Source organism: Amblyraja radiata, chromosome 24, assembly GCF_010909765.2.
Source record: "Amblyraja radiata isolate CabotCenter1 chromosome 24, sAmbRad1.1.pri, whole genome shotgun sequence".
In the NCBI taxonomy this organism is placed as follows: Eukaryota; Metazoa; Chordata; class Chondrichthyes; order Rajiformes; family Rajidae; genus Amblyraja; species Amblyraja radiata.
In genome coordinates this window covers 5716194-5734888 of record NC_045979.1, presented here as the reverse complement: position 1 = coordinate 5734888, position 18695 = coordinate 5716194, and the positions used below count along the sequence as shown (strand labels likewise).

The 18695-nt window shown below is 45.0% G+C and overlaps 1 protein-coding gene across 3 annotated transcripts in view; it reads left to right on the top strand.

The window, feature by feature from the left end:
* mov10 (Mov10 RISC complex RNA helicase) overlaps positions 1-5378 on the top strand; it is a 75759-nt gene extending 70381 nt beyond the window's left edge. For 2 of the 3 annotated variants that reach the window (XM_033042314.1, XM_033042313.1), the window contains exons 21-22: positions 2429-2547; positions 4403-5378. In XM_033042314.1, coding sequence (XP_032898205.1) covers positions 2429-2547; positions 4403-4467 — 184 coding nt within the window. In that variant the 3' untranslated portion in view covers positions 4468-5378. The remainder of the gene's footprint in view (positions 1-2428; positions 2548-4402) is intronic. The other variant, XM_033042312.1, reaches the window with a different exon arrangement.
* The last annotated feature ends 13317 nt before the right edge of the window (positions 5379-18695 follow it).

The window sequence follows — 18695 nt, the reverse complement described above, 5'->3', positions numbered from 1 at the left end:
TCTCTGGGGGCTCCAGTTTCCTCCTGCATCCAAAGGCATGCAGCTCTCTAGGTTTATTGGCTTTGGTAAAATTGTCCCTCGTGTCCACACCAAGACCGAGGCGGGTGAGAGGCTGGAAGTCGGCATGGAAGGAGACGAAAGTTTAGGGGACAGAATAGGTACGAGCTAGGCAGGGAGCACGGAAAGACTGTTGGATTGAATTGCACTTATTTTAATATGAGAGATCGGACGGGTAAAGTGGATGTGTCGATAGGTACATGTGACTGAAACCTGGCTGAGACAGGACTGGCAGCTTAATGTTCCAGGGTACAGGCACTACAGAAGAGATAGAGGTGTGAGGTGTCGTTTTATTCCCCTCACACCAAGGGGAATTCTTTGGAGGCAGCTGGGAGCATCCTGGCTGTCCACATGTGACACTGATACACCATCCATTATAATATAATAATAATAATATATCTTTTATTGTCATTGCACGTCAGTGCAACGAGATTTAGTGTGCAGCTCCACTGATGTACAAGAAAGGTAAATAAATACAATACATAAATAAGCAAGCTGAATTGATTGACGTGACCATCTGAGGGAGACTGTCCAAAGGGAGTGGGTGGGGGGGCACTCATTAGGGCCGGTTCAGAGCCGCTATAGCTCTTGGGATAAAACTGTTCCTGAGTCTAGAGGTTCGGGCGTAGAAGGCCTTGTAACGTCTGCCGGAGGGAAGTAGTTGAAACAGATCGTGGCAGGGGTGTGATGAGTCCTTATGGATGCTGAGGGCCTTCCGCGTGTGGTAGATGCCCTCCAAGGCTGGTAGCTCTGTCCCGATGATCCGCTGCGCTCTGTTGACGACGCGCTGAAGACACGCTGAATACACAATTACGTATATTGTGCTACTGGTCAGGTTTAAAAAAATAAAAAATAATAAAAAAAGTGACACTTGGTTATACTCATGAGCTGTGCATATCCCAGAGTAGGCTGTTGTCTCTTGGAATGGGGAAAGGTGAGGTGCCTAAAAAATGTATAAAGTTGTGCAAATGTTATAGGGTAAACACAAGAGAAAATATTCCCACATGGGTGGATCCAAAATCAAAGAATCGTGTTTTAGGAGAAATGTCTTGCGAGAGTACAGTACAAACGTGGAACTATTGTGTAGTGGTGACAATTTCCAGTTATTTAACTTTTGTTTAAACATATCTAGGAAAAAAGACCAGGAAAATAAATAAAGTGGCTTGACTGAGTACTGAGGGAGAAGCTTTGTGGGGCTACTTGTCAAATAGCCTGAAGAATTCCAGTTGATTTTGTTCATTTGAAATTCCTCTCCAGTCTGAGTTTTTGAAGAGGATGGTCGTTAATCCCTGGGTCAATTGTCTGGTTCCAATCTATGGGAGTGAGAATGAGTTTCCTTTGGATCAATCCTTGCATGTTGCTTCTATGCTCACTGTTGACTGGTTCTATTTGGGGAAAAATCGGGATAGAAGGCAACACTGACCACAGCCATCAGTTGTCCCCCCCCCCCCCTCCTCTGACCCAAGCCAGAGGTTGCAACATTTTAATGCCTGTTCTGCCAGGCTTCAGCTAGATTAAAGGTAGTTCGATGCGCAAGAAGTCAGAGGGTCAATATGGGAATAGAGTTATGGGCCTGTCCCACTTAGGCGACTGCAGCAGACTATGCAGTTGCCACATGTTCGCGGGTGGTTGCCAGGGAGTCGCCTTCATGGTCGTGAGCAGTTCTCGCATTCTGGGATCTAGTTGCGGCCTCATTATGGTCGGCGCAAATTTTTCTACATGTTGAAAAATTAGTGGTGACCAGAATGAAGCCGCCATGGAGAGTAGCGAGAATTCTCGTGCCATAGGTGGGTTGCCAGGAGGTCGAAGGTTCTCGTAGGTTATAGCCGGTGCTGACCGGTAAATTTAATTGGCTCATTGGGGGAAAAAAAGTAAGCAGTAATTTTAAGAACCAAGGCTAACCGACCGGTAATGTTAAATGTCCGCCGAGCTTCACAGCCGTGTATCTCTGGCTTCTTAAAAGTTGTCTCCACTCCTTCTCCCTCCTCTTTTAAAGGACTTACCATACACTGTGCTTTAGCCATCTTAATTACAGCGCCAACCTTCCTGTTCATCGCGGTGTGTGTCTGTATCACCTTGGCTTTGCACCGCGGGAATTTCACTCGGACAGCGCTCCCCGCTTGCCGTGTACCCCGCCTGCATAACGGGCTGGTGAAGGAAGCAATGTGTGTATGTGTGCATATTCCACTCTGACAGTCGCGGTGGCAACTTGACAGTTGCCCGAAAAATCGCCTATGTGGGACAGGCCCATAAGGAGCAACAGGGTTGCAGTGTGAATGGAAGAAGATTTTGAAAAATGTAAGTCTGGATTATAAAAAGGGGGCTGGCTGTTCAGGTTACTCACCACTGATTCTGCTCTTTTCCTTGCCAGGTTTCTGAATCACTGTGTGATCAATGAAGGTTATATCGGCCACAAATTTGAAGATGATGATATTGAAAATAACCTCATTGATAACCTTGCTCTGCTCCACCTTGGCACTGAATTAACAGGTGATGACCCAAGCCATTTTGAAGTGGCGATATTTTAGATAAAATCTGTGCCATCAAACTAACCAATGGCATGAATATTGACTTTTCCTGTTCCAGGTAACCCATTCCCCGTGTTCCCTTCCCACTCTCACCAGGCCACTCGGGTTCTCTTTTCCAACCATACTCCTCCCCCTCTGTCATTATCCCTTCCAGATTTCAAACCCCTCCCCCCGATCACCCACCTGGGTTTCACCTCCCTTTGTTCCATCTACCCAGGAATGATGAGGTTAACCTATGATGAGCATTTGTCGGCACTGGGCCTGTTCTCGCTGGAGTTTAGAAGAATGAGGGGGGGACCTCATTCAAACATACAGAATAGTGAAAGGCTTGGATAGAATGGATGTGGAGAGGATGTTTCCACTAGTGGGAGAGTCAAGGACTAGAGGTCAAAGCCCCAGAATTAAAGGTTCTTTTAGGAAGGAGATGAGGAGAATTATTTTTTTTTAGTCAGAGGGTGGCGAGTCTGGAATTCTTTGCTACAGAAGGCAGTGGATGCCAAGATTGGATTTTTTTTTTTTTACGGCAGAGAAAGATTTTTGATTAGTACAGATGTCAGAAGTTATGGGGATAAGGCAGAATTTGGGGCAGAATGGGAATGAGGCAGAATAGGAGGGAGAGATCAGCCATGATTGAATGGTGGAGGAGACTTGATGGGCCAAATGGCCTAATTCTATTATTACTTACGACCCATTATCACTCCCGAAGGTAGGCAAAAATGCTGGAGAAACTCAGGGGGTGAGGCAGCATCTATAGAGCGAATGAATAGGTGACGTTTCGGGTCAAGATCCTTCCTCAGACGTCTCGACCTGAAACGTCAACGATTCCTTTGCTCCATAGATGCTGCCTCACCCGCTGAGTTTCTCCAGCATTTTTGTCTACCTTCGATTTTTCCAGCATCTGCAGTTCTTCCTTAAATATTATCACTCCCGTATCTGGTTCCACATCTAGCACTTACTTTCATCCATCCCTCTTGACTTTGTATACTGGCTTTCTTCTCTCCATACTTAGCCCTGATGCATGATCTCGATCTGTAATGTTGACCTGCCTTTCCCTCTGCAAATGCTGCTTAATCTGCTGATTTCTCCCAGCAGTTTGTTTTTGCATCAAATTCCCGCACCTGCAGTCTCATGCCCACAAACTACCTCGCCCTGCTGCACCAAGATTTTATGTTGGCCATTTAAATGGAACGTGGACCCCGAGAAATGCAATGTATTATTTTTATTGGGGTTGTAACCTCACTGGGGGCTCCCGCATGAAGAATGGCCTCTTGGGTTAGATACAATGCTGGCGGGTCTCTCCGAGAAGGATGTGTGGCAAGATTTAACACCAAAGGGATTATATAGCTTGGCGTTCAGGAATTTGTGTGCGAGAGATTTGAGTGTTAAGACTATCTTAGATTGGTGCTTGAGAGTATAATTAAGTTTCAGAGGCTAAATTAAATTAGTCAGCAACAGGTACATACAGCACAGATCTTGAGTGAGTTGAGAAATGAAATGTGAAGATTTTAAAAAGATTTTCCACTTAGTAGTATATGTGAAAGAAAAACCCTTTTCTTTAATTTGGTTTGAGGGTGAATATTGGAGTGTTAAAAATGCTGACATGTTTAGAGGATAGTAGTAGACAAAATAACCAGGCAATCTAGATCATGTAAGGGAAGAAGTAGACTTGCTTGGAAGATTAGCATCAATGGAGCTGGAAGTTTGTTCTGGCTGCATTTTCTCATATGAAGCACAATTTATGTCTACTGTTTTGAATAAACAACTCTGAACTAGTGGTATATTATACACGGAACTAATTATTTGTTTTGGTTTTTCAGAAGGTCCTGATAGCATCAGCATTATCCAACAACAGCTGGATCCACAATGGAGGAGTGAAGTTTGATTGAATCTGCACAAGAAAACATGTATAGAACCCTGAGTGATGGAAATGGAAGACAATGCTGTCTGTTAGGCAAATCTTTATACAAATATATTTAAACCAGTTGGAAACTAATTTCTCAATTGAATCTGGGCCAAAAATGTAATAAATTTCAGAATTGTGCAAATTTTAATAATTTTCTACTAATGTCTTTTTGTAGTTTTATGTCAATGCTGCAGTTCTAAATTAAGGTTTCTCAGAATATTTTTCTATGGCTGCATTTGTACTATTTTGGTAAATATTGAAGTAGTTTTTGAGTCGTATGCAATTCAAGTTCCATTATAAATTGCTTGGACACTTTGATACAGACTAGGAATATTCCACTTCTTGATTTTGACCAGTGAACTGGCTTAATTTGATTATACCCAGGTCACAGGGCTGGGCAATTAGAATGAGTATGCATCAACCAAAGATCCTTATTGCTCTTTGAAGTTCATGTGGGCAAGCACAGACTTTAGGAAAGTGCAGAATGCCCAATATCTTTCATATTTATCTGGCCCAGTTCTCTTGGTGACTGCACAACAATAAAACAGGTTGGTAAAATGTGAATGGGAAATACTTGTCAGATCTGCTACCTAATCATTTGCCTTTGATTAGTATTTGCTTCATTTAATCAACAGATAGCCTTTCTCCTAGGTAGTCATCCTCATATTGGGAAGCAAGTTAAGATGAAGAGAATTTAAAATAGTTGCACTATAGATGTGAATTTCTTTTTTCTTTCCTCCCAACACCCAAATCCACGTTTCCTCATTTTTAGTTTCATTAAAGATGAAATGCGACTAAATGTGGTGGCAGTGATTGTTGGCAGTGTGTATCTTGAATGTTTTGTCTGTGGAATCCAATGGAAAGTTCAAATAAAGTGTATTGTATAAAATGTTTGAATTTGAGTCTCAATAAATATGGTGGGTAAGTTATGTAAATAGAGCCCAAAAGTGTTTGAGGAAGAAAAGTATGGGGCCAAAATCACTTTCCCGCCAAGTAAATTTTGATTAAAGCCATCCTCAGAAGCAAGTTTATATGTAAAATAAACGACTTACCCCGTCTTTTGTCCCCTACTTGAGATCCGTCCCGTTGAGGGCGTTAGAAGTAGCTTTTTATTTTACTCCAGTGATTGAATTGTCCATTTTTTTGTGGTTTTTTTTTAACTTCCGAGAACAGAAGTCGGAACGATTTTTCTGCATCAGCTGGCAGCCCGAGGAAGTTCGCCTCCGACAGGCAGGAGAAAACGGCATTTTAATCCCGCCCCCCCCCCCCCCCTCAAAGGCGCCAAAGTTGCGCACACGGCCAGTGGCAGAACTGCAGCGCCGCTGAAGGTAAGTTTTGCAACATCGCTAATTAAGTGTTGCAAAAACTAGATGTAAGCAGCCTCTTACTTTTAAACTTTTACATATGTTATGCAGTCAATAAGACGAATGGAAGTGAGTAGTAACAGTAGGGGGAAAAGCCCCAGCTGTTGCACAATGAAGGAAACAAGATCAGATGACCCTGACTTTGCACCACTTCCCCATGTAGCCATAACATATAAGAGCAAGGTTCTTGACTTCAATTCTCACTGCATCCATCTGGGCCAACATTGAAAATATGACCGGGCGCCAATGTGTGCAAGAATGTGAGCTGCTATCTGAATTTAAAGCAGAAGGCAAAATGTCAGAAGTGGATGTCTGGGAAAGCAGTATTTTTCATAGGAACAGCGTGCAAGTTGTGTAAAGTGGCCATTGCACTGTGGATGGGGAAGGAAAGAACAATTAGAGTTCAAACCTCTATTGTTAACCACTTTAAAGCTGAAATGAAAAAGTGCTGGAAAAATTAGGAAACGGGATCGGATTACCTTAAAAATTAGCATGGCAGGCAGCAACTGTGGTGAGAAAGATTAACATTTCAGGTTCCCATTTCCTTAAACAGGGAATATGAGAGTTTTAAATTGCTGAGTTAGTGGTAGGACTTGCTCGGGTAATCTAGATGTTCCTAGAGCGCTCTGGTTGATTAACAGATCAGATTTACATTTTCACTGATATTTCTAAGAAAAATAGTGGAAATACCTAGGACTAGGCAGTGTATTTTGAGAGAGAAACCTGGTGAATATTACAGATGAACAAGAGAACAGAGCAGACCTGCTTTGTAGCAAACAGAAAAAAGGCAAGTTATTGAAAATATTAAAATAGACCTAAAACACTAGAGTAACTCAGTGGGACAGGCAGCTTATCTGGAGAGAAGGAATGGGTGACGTTTTGGATCGAGATCCTTCTTCAGACTAGTCAGGAGTAAGGGAAACGAGGGATATAGACAGTGATGTAAAGAGATAGAACAAATGAATGAAAGGTATGCAAAAAAGTAACTATGATAACGGAAACAGGCAATTGTTTGCTAGGTGAGAATGTGAGCCTTGGGTGGGGGAGGGGTGGAGAGAAAGAGGAAGTGCAGGGGTTACTTGAAGTTGGAGAAATCAATATACCACTGGACTAAATTGCCCAAACCAAATAGGAGATGCTGTTCCTCCAATTTGCGATTAGCCTCACTCTGATAATGGAGGAGGCCTACGACAGAAAGGTCAGTGTGGGAATTGGAAGAGGAAAATAAACTGGCATCTGGGAGATCAGGTAGATCGGAGGTGGTCAGCAAAATGGTTGCCCAGTTTACGTTTGGTTTAGCCGATGTATAGGAACATCTTGAACAACAGATACAGTAGATGAGGTTGGAGGAGGTGCAAGTGAACCTCTGCCTCGCCTGAAAGGACTGTGGGTCCCTGGCAGAGTCGAGGGAGGAGGTATAGGGACAGGTGTTGCATCTCCTGTAGTTGCAAGGGGAGGGGGTGGTTTGGATGGGATGAGTTAACAAGGGAGTTGCAGAGGGAATGGACTCTGCGGAAGGCGGAAAAGGGTGAGATGGGAAGATGTGATGTGGGATCCTGTTGTAGATGGCAAAAATGTCAGAGGATTGTGTTGTATGCGATGGCTGATGGGGTGAAAGGTACGGGCTAGGAGGATTATGTCCCTGTTGCAACGAGGGGGAGCAAGGGTGGAGCTGCGGTGTACCGAGGAAGCATGTGTGAGGGCCTCGTCTATGATGGAAGAAGAACCCTCGTTCCCTAAAGAATGACATCTACGGATGTCCTGGTATGGAACACCTCATCTTAGGCACAGATGCAGTGTAGATGGAGGAACACGGAGGTAGGGGATGGAGGGTCCTGAAGACTACTGTGCACAAAGATGAATCACACAGTGCCTCAAGCATGCATTGGGCATGGTTTGAAAAAAATACAAGCGGTCAGTCTGTCAGCGATAGTACCCAGCTCAGGCTTGCCCCCGCACATGAACAGAAGCATTTTGCACACAAGTTCAGAATTGCCTTCAATGTTGTTTTTACATTTAAATTTATAAACTAAAGCTGGAAAGTTTGGAATAAACCTGGTAATGTTTACCAAATCATGTTAAGTATAGTGCCCTCCATAATGTTTGGGACAAAGACCCATCATCTATATTATCTACATACTTAAAAGGCTGATCTTGGATGTGTATTTATTTGTGTGTTTATGTATAATCACATCTACTCGAAAATGTGCGCTAATGGTAAAATCATTACGTATTCTGGTAGAGACCCGAGGAGTCCAAAATCGCCTTACCTGAAAATGTCATGCTTTATTTCTCGAGTTATTACTGAATGTTCAAAAATCTGACAAAACTGAATTTAAAAACGACTGTCTTTCGCTGATGACGTCACAATGGGTCTGCGTGCCCTTCTTACATGCGCTGCGATTGACATCACACCTCCCCCCCCCCTCCCCCCGTTATTCTAGACTCTGCCCGCCCACCTGCTCCAAAAGACACAGAAAGAACGAGCATGTCCACGCCCCCCCCCCCCCCCCACCATGGTCGGGTCCTCTCTCTCTGCCCGCCTTCCCTCTCTTTGCCCTCCCTCACTCTGCCCCTCCCCTCTCTCTGCCCTCCCCATCTCTCTGCCCTCCCTCTCTCTCTGCCCTCCATCTCTCTCTCTCTCTGCCCTCCCTCCCCCTCTCTCTCTGCGCCCTCCCCTTCCCTCTCTCTGCCCCCTCCTCTCTAGCCACGCCTGCGAGTTGGGGATATGCGTGTGGATAGGGCGGGAATTTGGTAAAAGGAGCAAATTAATATTAATATATCAAGAGAGGTTGTCTGTGTGTGGGTGTGTGTGAGTGAGACGCCGCAGCCCTCCCCCTCCCCCCCCAACAACCGAGCGTTGAGGGGAATGGAACAACGGGTTCCACTCAGTCAAGTATATCTATGTTACTAAAAGTCTGATCTTGACCGCTTTTGGCCCACTTTGCTGCGATTTCCGAGAGAACGCCGCCACCAATGGCCGTCATTTTTGGCCACCTCGCTCAGAGCCCCCCTCCGCCTTCCGGGACCAGAGGATTTTTCCCCCCATCGATTAAAAATCTGAGATATTAATGTTTAAAAAAAAAAATCCCCATTCTCTCTGCTGCCCCCGCTGACGGCAGGGGGAAGAGACTATAAAACCCGGAAGTGTAGTGCCTCACTCAGTCTCAGGAAGCGAGAGGGTCACGGCTCTCTGAGCTGCGAATAACACTGAACGCACGTCTACTCCACAGTGAGTCCCCTCGATGCGGCTGTAAAGTGGCTGCAGCCCAATTGTTTGACTCGCCTTTTTAACAAGTTTGTGTTCACAAAATGAATTTTGGTTGTTGGATGGCTGCAGCCCAGTTGTTTTTCTTGGCTTGGCTTTTAAAATTGTTGCAACAGTTGGATGCCAGCCCAAGAATCCATTCAGCCCACAATGTCTATACTAGTTCTCTGGAAACCAGTACCTTCGGCCCACAACACCCCTACTAGCGCAACAGACAGCCATTGCGTTGGAATATTGCGTTGGTGACCAGCCCTCCCGTGTGTTGCTGGGACCCAACGGGTCTCACTTAGTCTAGTATTACTTGTTTGTTTGTATGTGGGTGTGTTACCGAAGCCCCGCCGAAACGGTACATGATAGTACTACAATTATTGGCCCACCTTGATGTCCTGTGATGTAAATGAAACGAGTTTTGTTCACATTGATGTTATATTTTTCATGTTTAACATTTAAAACTTAAAACAGTTAAAGGTTAAAACGGGACTAAAGAGGGAGAATGAGATGCGATCACATTGATCTTATTTTTGACGTTAATGCCATTTTAAACTTGAATAACGTCAGTCGCGCCTATGCAGTTGCGGGCTATGGGTGAGTGGTGGAATATTGTGTTGGGGGAACGGTCCCAATTGGTCTCGTTTATTTATATGCCTCTGTAACTTAAAACAGCACCCCCACTTGCCAGCCTCTCCTGCACAGTTGGGGAAGGCCCGTCAGCCACGGGCGTGCGCAGTGGGCTCGGTATCCGCGCTGCGGTTGGTCCGGGGACTGGTAGACGCTGCGCTGGGGGGGCGGCGGCGCTGCTGCTGCTCCGGGCCCGCGGGGAGGGAGTGGAGCGGGATTCGGAGGCAAGGACTAGGCTGCAGCCTCGGCCTCCCACGGCTGCACGCTGCTCAGCCCGAATATCCCGCCTCAAGTACAACTTCATCGCCGACGTGGAGAAAACGGGGCCGACGGTGGCTTACATCGAGATCCTGGGGAGGTGAAGAGGTAGTAGGGGGATTGATGGAGAGGAGGGGGTACGGAGGGAGAGGGAAAATATGGCAGTGCAGGAGGGTGGGGGGGGGGGCGGTGGAGGTAGGATGTGGGCGATAGAGGGAGAGGACGGCAGTTGGGGAGGTGACGAGGGAGAGTGGGGACGTGGGATATGGGGTAGGTGAGGAGGGGGATAGAGGGAGAGGAGAAGGTAGGGAGGGGGGTTATGGAGGGAGTGACTGAGGGTAGGGGAAAGGAGATGGAAGGAAGAGAGAGAAAATAAGAGGGACGGGAGTGAGGGCTGGGGGATGAGGGGGATTGGAGAAGGATAGGGGTAGGAAGAGGGATGTAATGGTTGAGTGGAGAGGGGAGAGGAGGGGGGGGGATGAAGCAGAAGAGGGTTGGTGGAGACTGGGGAGAAGGAGGATAATTGAAGAGGGGAACGGGGCTAAAGAGGGAGAATGAGATGCGATCACATTGATCTTATTTTTGACGTTATTGCCATTTTAAACTTGAAAAACGTCAGTCGCGCCTATGCAGTTGCGGGCTATGGGTGAGTGGTGGAATATTGTGTTGGGGGAACGGTCCCAATTGGTCTCGTTTATTTATATGCCTCTGTACTCCAAATTTGAGATTTGTAATAGAAAAAAAAATCACACGTGGTTAAAGTGCACATTGTCAGATTTTAATAAAGTCCATTTTTATACATTTTGGTTGCACCATGTAGAAATTACAGCTGTGATTAGGATATAGTCCCCCACTTTTCAGGGCACCATAATGTTTGGGACACAGCAGTGTCACTCACGTAAATGAAAGTAGTCATGTTTAGTATGTTGTTGCATATCCTTTGCATGCAATGACTGTTTGAAGTCTGCGATTCATGGACATCACCAGTTGCTGGGTGTCTTCTCTGGTGATGCTCTGCCAGGTCTGTATTGCAGCCATCTTTAGCTTATGCTTGTTTTCAGATTCAGATTCAACTTTATTGTCATTGTGCAGTGTACAGTACAGAGACAACGAAATACAGGTGTTTGTGGATTTTTTATTATAGAGATAATCATCAGCTGTGGATGTCTTCCTTGGCCTGCCAGTCCCTTTGCGATTAGTAAGCTCACCAGTGTTCTCTTTCTTCTTTTAATGATATTCCAAACAGTTGATTTTGGTAAGCATAAAGTTTGGCCATGTCTCTAACAGTTTTATTCTTGTTTCTCAGTCTCATAATGGCTTATTTGACTTTAATTGGCACAACTTTGGTCCTCATGTTGATAAACAGCAATAAAAGTTTCCAAAGGTGATGGAAAGACTAGGTGCTGAGAGCTCTTATACCTGCATTAAGGAGGTATTTAAACACACCTGAACAATTACAAACGCCTGTGAAGCCATGTGCCCCAAACATTATGGTGCCCTGAAATGGAGGGGACTACATATAAACACTGCTGTAATTTCTACATGGTGAAACCAAAATGTATAAAAATGGCCTTTATTAAAATCTGACAATGTGCACTTTAACCACATGTGATTGTTTCTATTACAAACCTCAAATTGTGGAGTACAGAGGCAAGTAAATAAATGATGGGTCTTTGTCCCAAACATTATGGCAGGCACAGTAGGTGATTTTACCTTCAATGAACTAAATAGCATGGAAGTTGGGCCTTTCAGCCCACTGTGACACAATCAGGCACCCACTTACACTAATTCAATCTTAGGCAATTTACTGTGACCAATTAACATACCAGGTTTAAGGTGTGGGAAGAAACCAAGCACCCAACTCCCAGAGGTTTTGGTAAGCCTAAGGTTTGCAGGGAGAACAAGCAAACTTCAGTCAGCAATTGGTCAGCATTGAATTCTGGTCACTGGAGTCAAACAGCTGCTACTAACTTTGCTAATGTATTGTAGGCTTTGAGGTGAGTCCAAAGTAGCTAGTTTATTATAAATGTGGCGCTTTCCCCAATGTACCCTCAAAAGACTCAACTGACTAAAAGATGAACCAGTCAAGTTGAAGCTGAAAAGAGCCTCCTTGGTCTTCCAACTGCAATATCCCAAGGCTGGATGGGATCTATGGCCAGTTATTGAGATGGGTGATTGCAGAGGCCTTGACAAAGATCTTTATCTTCTCCAACCACAGGTGAGATCCTGGAGAACTGTAAAGTGACCAATGCTGTTCCTTTTCACAAGGGAAATTGTGATAATCTAGGAAATTATATTCCTGCCTCATGTCAGAGGAAAGGGAACCTATTGGAGAGGATAGGATGGAAGAGAATGTGCTAATTATATACAGTCAGCATTGCTTTGTCATGTATTATCTCTTAATTGAGTTTTTAAGGGCCTGTCCCACTGTACGAGGTAATTCAAGAGTTCTCCTGAGTTTCCCCCGATTCGAACTCGGAGAATTACGGTAATAGCCGCTCGTAGGTACTCGGGGCTCTCGTGGACATTTTTCAACATGTTGAAAAAACTTCATGAGCTTACCGCGTTTCCCGAGTACCTGCCGTTAGCGTTATGAGCCGCTAAGAGACATCCATCCCGAGCTCCGACGTACCCGCTACGTACATTCTACGTACTTGCCACGAGATTTTTTTTTTTTTTTAACTCGGGAGAGCTCTTGGGTAAACTCGTATAGTGGGACAGGCCCTTTAAGGAGATGGTGAAAGTGATTGATATGGGCTGGACAGTGAATGTTGCCTAAATGGATTATATACTGGCATTTGATTGAATCCTTCATGGTAGGCTGATCCAGACGATTAAGATGCATGGGATCTATGGTGACTTGGTTGTTTGCATTAAGAACTACCTTACCTGTAGAAGACTGGGTATACTTTGAAGGGTAGAATTGTGAAGGGTATTCTTCTGGCTGGAGGTCTGACTAATGGAGTTCTACAGTGATCTGTGCTGGGACCTCTGATTTATATAAATGACTTGGACATAAAAGTAGATGGGGTGGCTAGTAGGTCAGATGCTACCAACGTTGATGGAAATGTAGTGAGGAAGACTGCCAAAGTATACAGCAGGGTATAGATCAGCTGGAGAAATGACAGCCGGAGTTTAATCTGAGCAGCCATATTGGGGAACTGTAACTGCAGCTGGAGGATCTCTAGATCATCTAGGAGAATGAGAGCTGAGTGGACAAGATTTTCAGTGAGGTGGGCATGCCTAAGGTCCAGCAAGAGAAGAGGGGGGCGACTACTAGGAAGGGGAGTAGACGAGAGTGCAGGAGACCCCTATGGCCATTCCCCTTCAAAACAGGTATACCCTTTTGAAAACTATTGGGGGGGTACGATTTGTTAGGGGTGAGCAAAGGGTAGCAGGCAGGGAAGGGTGCGACACTGAGCTGGGCTCAGAGACATAGCAGGGGAGGGTAATGTCAGGCAGGCGCATTGTAGGAAGCCATTGCTAATTTGGGGGTGGGAGGCAGAAAGGAAATTTGGTGACAGCAATCGAGATTCCGGGATGCCTTGTGGCCTCGCTGATGCGATATCACGGTCCAGGATGTGACGGCGTGGTTGTACGCCCCAGAAGGACAAACAGCCTGAAGTTGTTGTACATGTTGGCACAAGTGACAAGGGGTGAGGTCCTGCAAAATGATTATAGGGAGTTAGACAAAAAGCAAAAAATCAAGATCTCCAGGGTTGTGATCTCTGTATTACTACTGGTGCCACATGCTAGGTGGGGATAGAAAACGGAAGGTAGGACAGATGATTGTGTGGCAAGAGGAGTGGTGCAGGGATTCAGATTTTTGGACCTTTGGTATTGCTCCTGGGGCAGAGGTGACCAACGTAAGACGGATGGGTTGCACCTGAACTGGAAGGAAACCAGTATCCTGGCAGACACTTTTGCTAGTATTACACAGGTTGGGCTAATTAGATTGGCAGGGGTCCAGGATCAAATACAAGTCTGAGTCAGGAAGTCAGAATGGATAGTAGTGAAAGAAAGTTTAGTGGACAGAATGTACTGTCAGCACAGCAGGGGACAAGGAAGGAGTGTTGTTGGATTGAATTGGACTTATTTTAATGACAGCCCTCACGGGTAAGGTGGATGAACTCAGGGTTTGTATATATATGTGCGACTGGAGTGTGTAGCTATTATTGGAAACCAGGCTAAGAGAAGGTCAGAACTGGCAGCTTAATGTTCCACGGTACAGATTCTATAGGACATGGAGGTGGGGGTAAAAGAGGAGGGGTGTTCCTTTATTGATTAAGGAGGTGGTCATGGCAGTGGTTAGATGACATTACTGATGGTTCATCCAGTGAAGCTATAATGGGTGGAGATGAGACAAAAAGGGATGATCACTTTGTTGGGGATATACTACATGTCCCCAAATAGGCAATGGGAATTAGAAGAGCAATTATGCCAGGAGGGAGCTGCAAAACTAATAATATTGTAGATAGACACAAAATGCTGGAGTAACTCAGCGGGAAAGGCAGCATCTCTGGAGAGAAGGAATGGGTGACGTTTTGGGTCGAGACCCTTCTTCAGACAGAGGGGGGAAATAGAGATAAGGAGTAAGTGTAAGGTGTGCGAATGACCATCAAAGGGAGTGAGGATCAAGGAAAATGTACAATAGATCATTGTTAGGAGAAGATAACAACAAAGCAGATAAAATGTAATCAGAAATAGTTAGACTGGTCAGAGAACTGGGATGGAGAGAAAGGGAAACGAAGGGTTACTTGAAGTTAGAGAAGTCAATATTCATATCGCTGGGGTGCAAGTTGTCCAAGTGAAATATGAGGTGCTGTAACTATTGTCACAGTATGGGGATTTTAACTTTCGCAATATACACTGGGACTGACATAGTACCAAAGGCGTGAAATTTGTCAAACTTGTTCAGGCAAGTTTCCTTGGGCGATATATTGAGCGACAAAATCTGATCAAAGTTGGGATGGGGAAGTGACTAATAAGTTCACGGGTGAACCTTTGGGTCTAGTGACCACTGTGCTAATAGCTTTAAGGTGGTTTAGTTTGGCAATGCAGCACCTTAGCCTGAGTCCACACCGACCCATTGACACTGGTAATCCCACCACACTCCAGGGACAATTTACAAACCGGAGCACCCGAAAGGAACCCATGTGGTCAAAGGGGGATCGTGCAAACCCCTCACAGACAGCACTCAAGGTCAGGATTGAACCCGGGTCTCTGGTGCTGTGAGGCAGCAGCTCTACTGCTGCGCCAGTGTCTTGCTCAAGGGAGGGTGACCCGCGATTTAAACATCAGAATTGAGGCAGGGCCAACTTTGATGGCATTAGGCAGGAACTTGGCCAAGTTGATTTTAATAGGTTGTCTGCATGCAAAGGAAAGCTCAGAAAGTGGGATGCTTTTAAATGTGTGATGACAAGAGTTCAGGGTGTACATGTTACATTATAGTGATGAGCAAGGAAGGTGGGTGTAAGGAAACCTGGATTATGAGAGAAATTGAGGCGCTAGTCAGAAAAGAGGAATAGGCAGCTGGTATCATGTGTATCCCTGGAGGTGTTTCAAGAACTCCTTCAGGAGCATACTTAAGGAAGGAGGGCAAAAAGGGGGCTGGAGATAGCCCTGGCAGATAATATTAAGGGAAATTCCAAGAGATCTTACACGTATCTTAAGTATGTTAAGGGAAAGCAGGTAACTTAGTCATCTGTGTGTGGAATCGCAGGAGATGGGCAAAGTCCTCAATGATTAATTTTCTAGATTTTACTGTGGTGAAAGATTTGAAGACTCGGGAACTTGGGACAGTAAATGGAAGTCGCTTGAGGCCAGTCTGTACTATGGTCAAGAAGGAGCTCCAAGGAATAGAGTTCCAGCTCTGTCCAGGGACCCCAACAGTCCTTTCCGCTGAGGCCGTGGTTCAGTTCCACCTCCTCCAACCTCATCTACCGTATCCGTTGTTCATGATGTGGACTCCTATACATTGGCGAGACCAAACGCTGTCTGGGCGAATGGTTCGCAGAAAAGGCGGGGGGGGGGTCAGAGCAGACACGCCCCCCCCCCCCATGTTTTGAGAGGTGGGGGACATCCCCCCCCAAGTTTTTATGATCCCGATTTTAAAATCGGTTTTTAGCGCTGGATTGAGCCTCCAAAGCCTCGCGCGTGTGTGAGTGTGCGCATGCGCGCATGGCCGCCAAAAGATTGTGTCCCCCGTCCCCTCCATGGTTTGATAGTGAGTTCCGTTCTTGGTTCGCGGAACACCTTCGCTCAACCCACGTGAACCAACCTGATCTCCAGCTTGCTGGACACTAATTATCCTTTGCCATTCCTACACAGACCTTTCTATCCTCGATCTCCTCCATTGTCAGAGCTAAACAAAAATTGGAGGAACAGCATCTCATATTTCGCTTTGGCAGCTTACAGCCCAGTGATATGAATATTGATTTCGCTCAGTTCAGGTAGCCCCAGCATTCCCTCTCTTTCTATCCCTCCCCCACCCACGTTGCACTAGCTTCTCATTTTCACCCAACAAACAGCTTACAATGGTTTCCTTTATCATCGTTACTTTTTTTGCTTATCTTTCATTCATTGTTCTTTAACCACATCATCTATATCTCGTTTCCCTTATCCCTAGCCAGTATGAAGAAGGGTCTCAGCCCGAAACATCACCCATTACTTCTTTCCAGAGATGCTGCCTGTCCCGTTGAATTACTCCAGCTTTGTGTCAAACCAGCAACTGCAGTTCCTTCTTACACTAAACATGCCTTATTTGGACTCATTCAAATCACTGATGTCCCCAGCATCGAAACCTGAGGCACACTAGTCACAGGTCTCTAGTGGGGACAACCTCCCACCATTACCCTCACTTCCTTCCATGAAGCCAATTTACTATCCAGTCAGCTAGCTGTCCTTGCATCCCGTGCAATCTAACCTTTCAGAGCAGCCTACCATGCAGAACCTTGTCAAATGCCTTGCTGAAATCTATACACACACGCACAACATTTGCCACCCTTAAGCACAGGGTATTGCACTTTGGGAGGTCCAAATGGAAAGGGAAAGTATAGTTAACAGCATTCATGTACAGAGTGGTCTCTGGCAACACAAATAGAGCAAGAAAGGTGGTGTGGGGCATGGTATGGTAACTTTTAGGGCATTGTCAGGAAGTCATGATGTAGCTATTTGGAGAGGAGGCAGAAGTAGTTTACCAGATGGCTATCTAGATTAGAAGGTATTAGCTCGAAGGAAAGGTTGGACACATCTGTGTCTCTCTCTGGTGCCTGGGAGGCTCAGGGGGGGACCTGAAAGAAGTGTATAAAATTGAGAGGTACAGATAGGGTAGCCAGTCAGTATCTTTCCCTTCTCATCTCTTTCCCTCCCCCAAGGTGAAAATGTCAAAGTCTGGAGTTCTGATCAAAGTTTAAAGGAACTGTACAGAGCAACTTCTTCTCTCCCTGCCACTGGTCAGAGGACAGTAACAAAAGTATATTACTAACTAGCACCCATTAAAGAATTTTAGATGTAATGAGATACATTGCCTCAGTATAGTGGAGAGATTCAAGAGGATAAAGGGGTGGAAGAGCCTAGTGAAATTGTCAATAGCAGCCTGTGAAGGTACAATAAAAATATGGTCGAAGGTGAAGAATATTTGTGCCTGGGCATTTGTTTATCTCAGTGAATCAACAATATTCTGACGCCCCATTATCATAATCAGAATGCAAATTAAGAGCCAAACTTTTAGTTTGGTTGAAATGTTACACCGATCTCGACCCACAAAAACAAATATCACATTCACTTCTGCAACACAACAGCCAAATGAGACAGCTGTTTTGCAAATCATCGATTCCACAGGTTGTATCCAAATGTCAGATTGCATTTGATCAACTCTTCAAAATGGCCACCTCACCATTTCTCTATTTCCCTTTGCCAACTTAAGTCAGAATTGTAATGCAGGAACAGGCCCTTCAGCCCACCACATTTATTGCCTGTCTATACTAATCTCACTTGCGCCCATCAATTCTTATCCTGGTATGCTCTACTCATTTATATACCTGTCCATATACCTCTTAAGTGTTCCAGCCTCCATCTTTGACAGCACTTTACAGATATCGCCATTAGAAATTTACCCTTGGATCTATGAACCTTTATCTCACTTAAACCTGTACCTTCTAGTTTGGCTGTGGTCTAAAATAATCTCTTCCCTTGCTTCCCAGGATATACTTGGTCAAACCCTGGATATTAATTCACCTTTGTTTGTGACCTTCAATGCCTTGTAACATTTTAAATGCTCCAGTATTTCATTGCTCTCCCCTGAATTCACTCGGTTTAGAGTCTTTCTCCACAGTTGTAGGTAGTTCGGCTATAATGTGATAGTTGCACTTGTAGAAATCAAATAATTTAAAAAAAAATGGCAATGAAGGAAAGGCAGCAATGAGCTACTGTTTCAGACTTGCAATAAATGTATTTTTTCTGCAGGATTAAATATAAGATCTTAAGTATTTTGTCAGTGCAAGCAAAAAAAAATAGCAGGTCGGCTCTGGAGACAATGGGGTCCAATTACTGTGGGGAATTAAATCAAGGAAGCATATCCTTCAGTATTCCCCATTTAGATTCTCAATAACTGCATTTGGGCAGCATGGTGGCACAGCAGTAGTTGCTGCCTTACAGCTCGAGACTTGAGTTTGATCCTGACTACGGGTGGTTGTGTT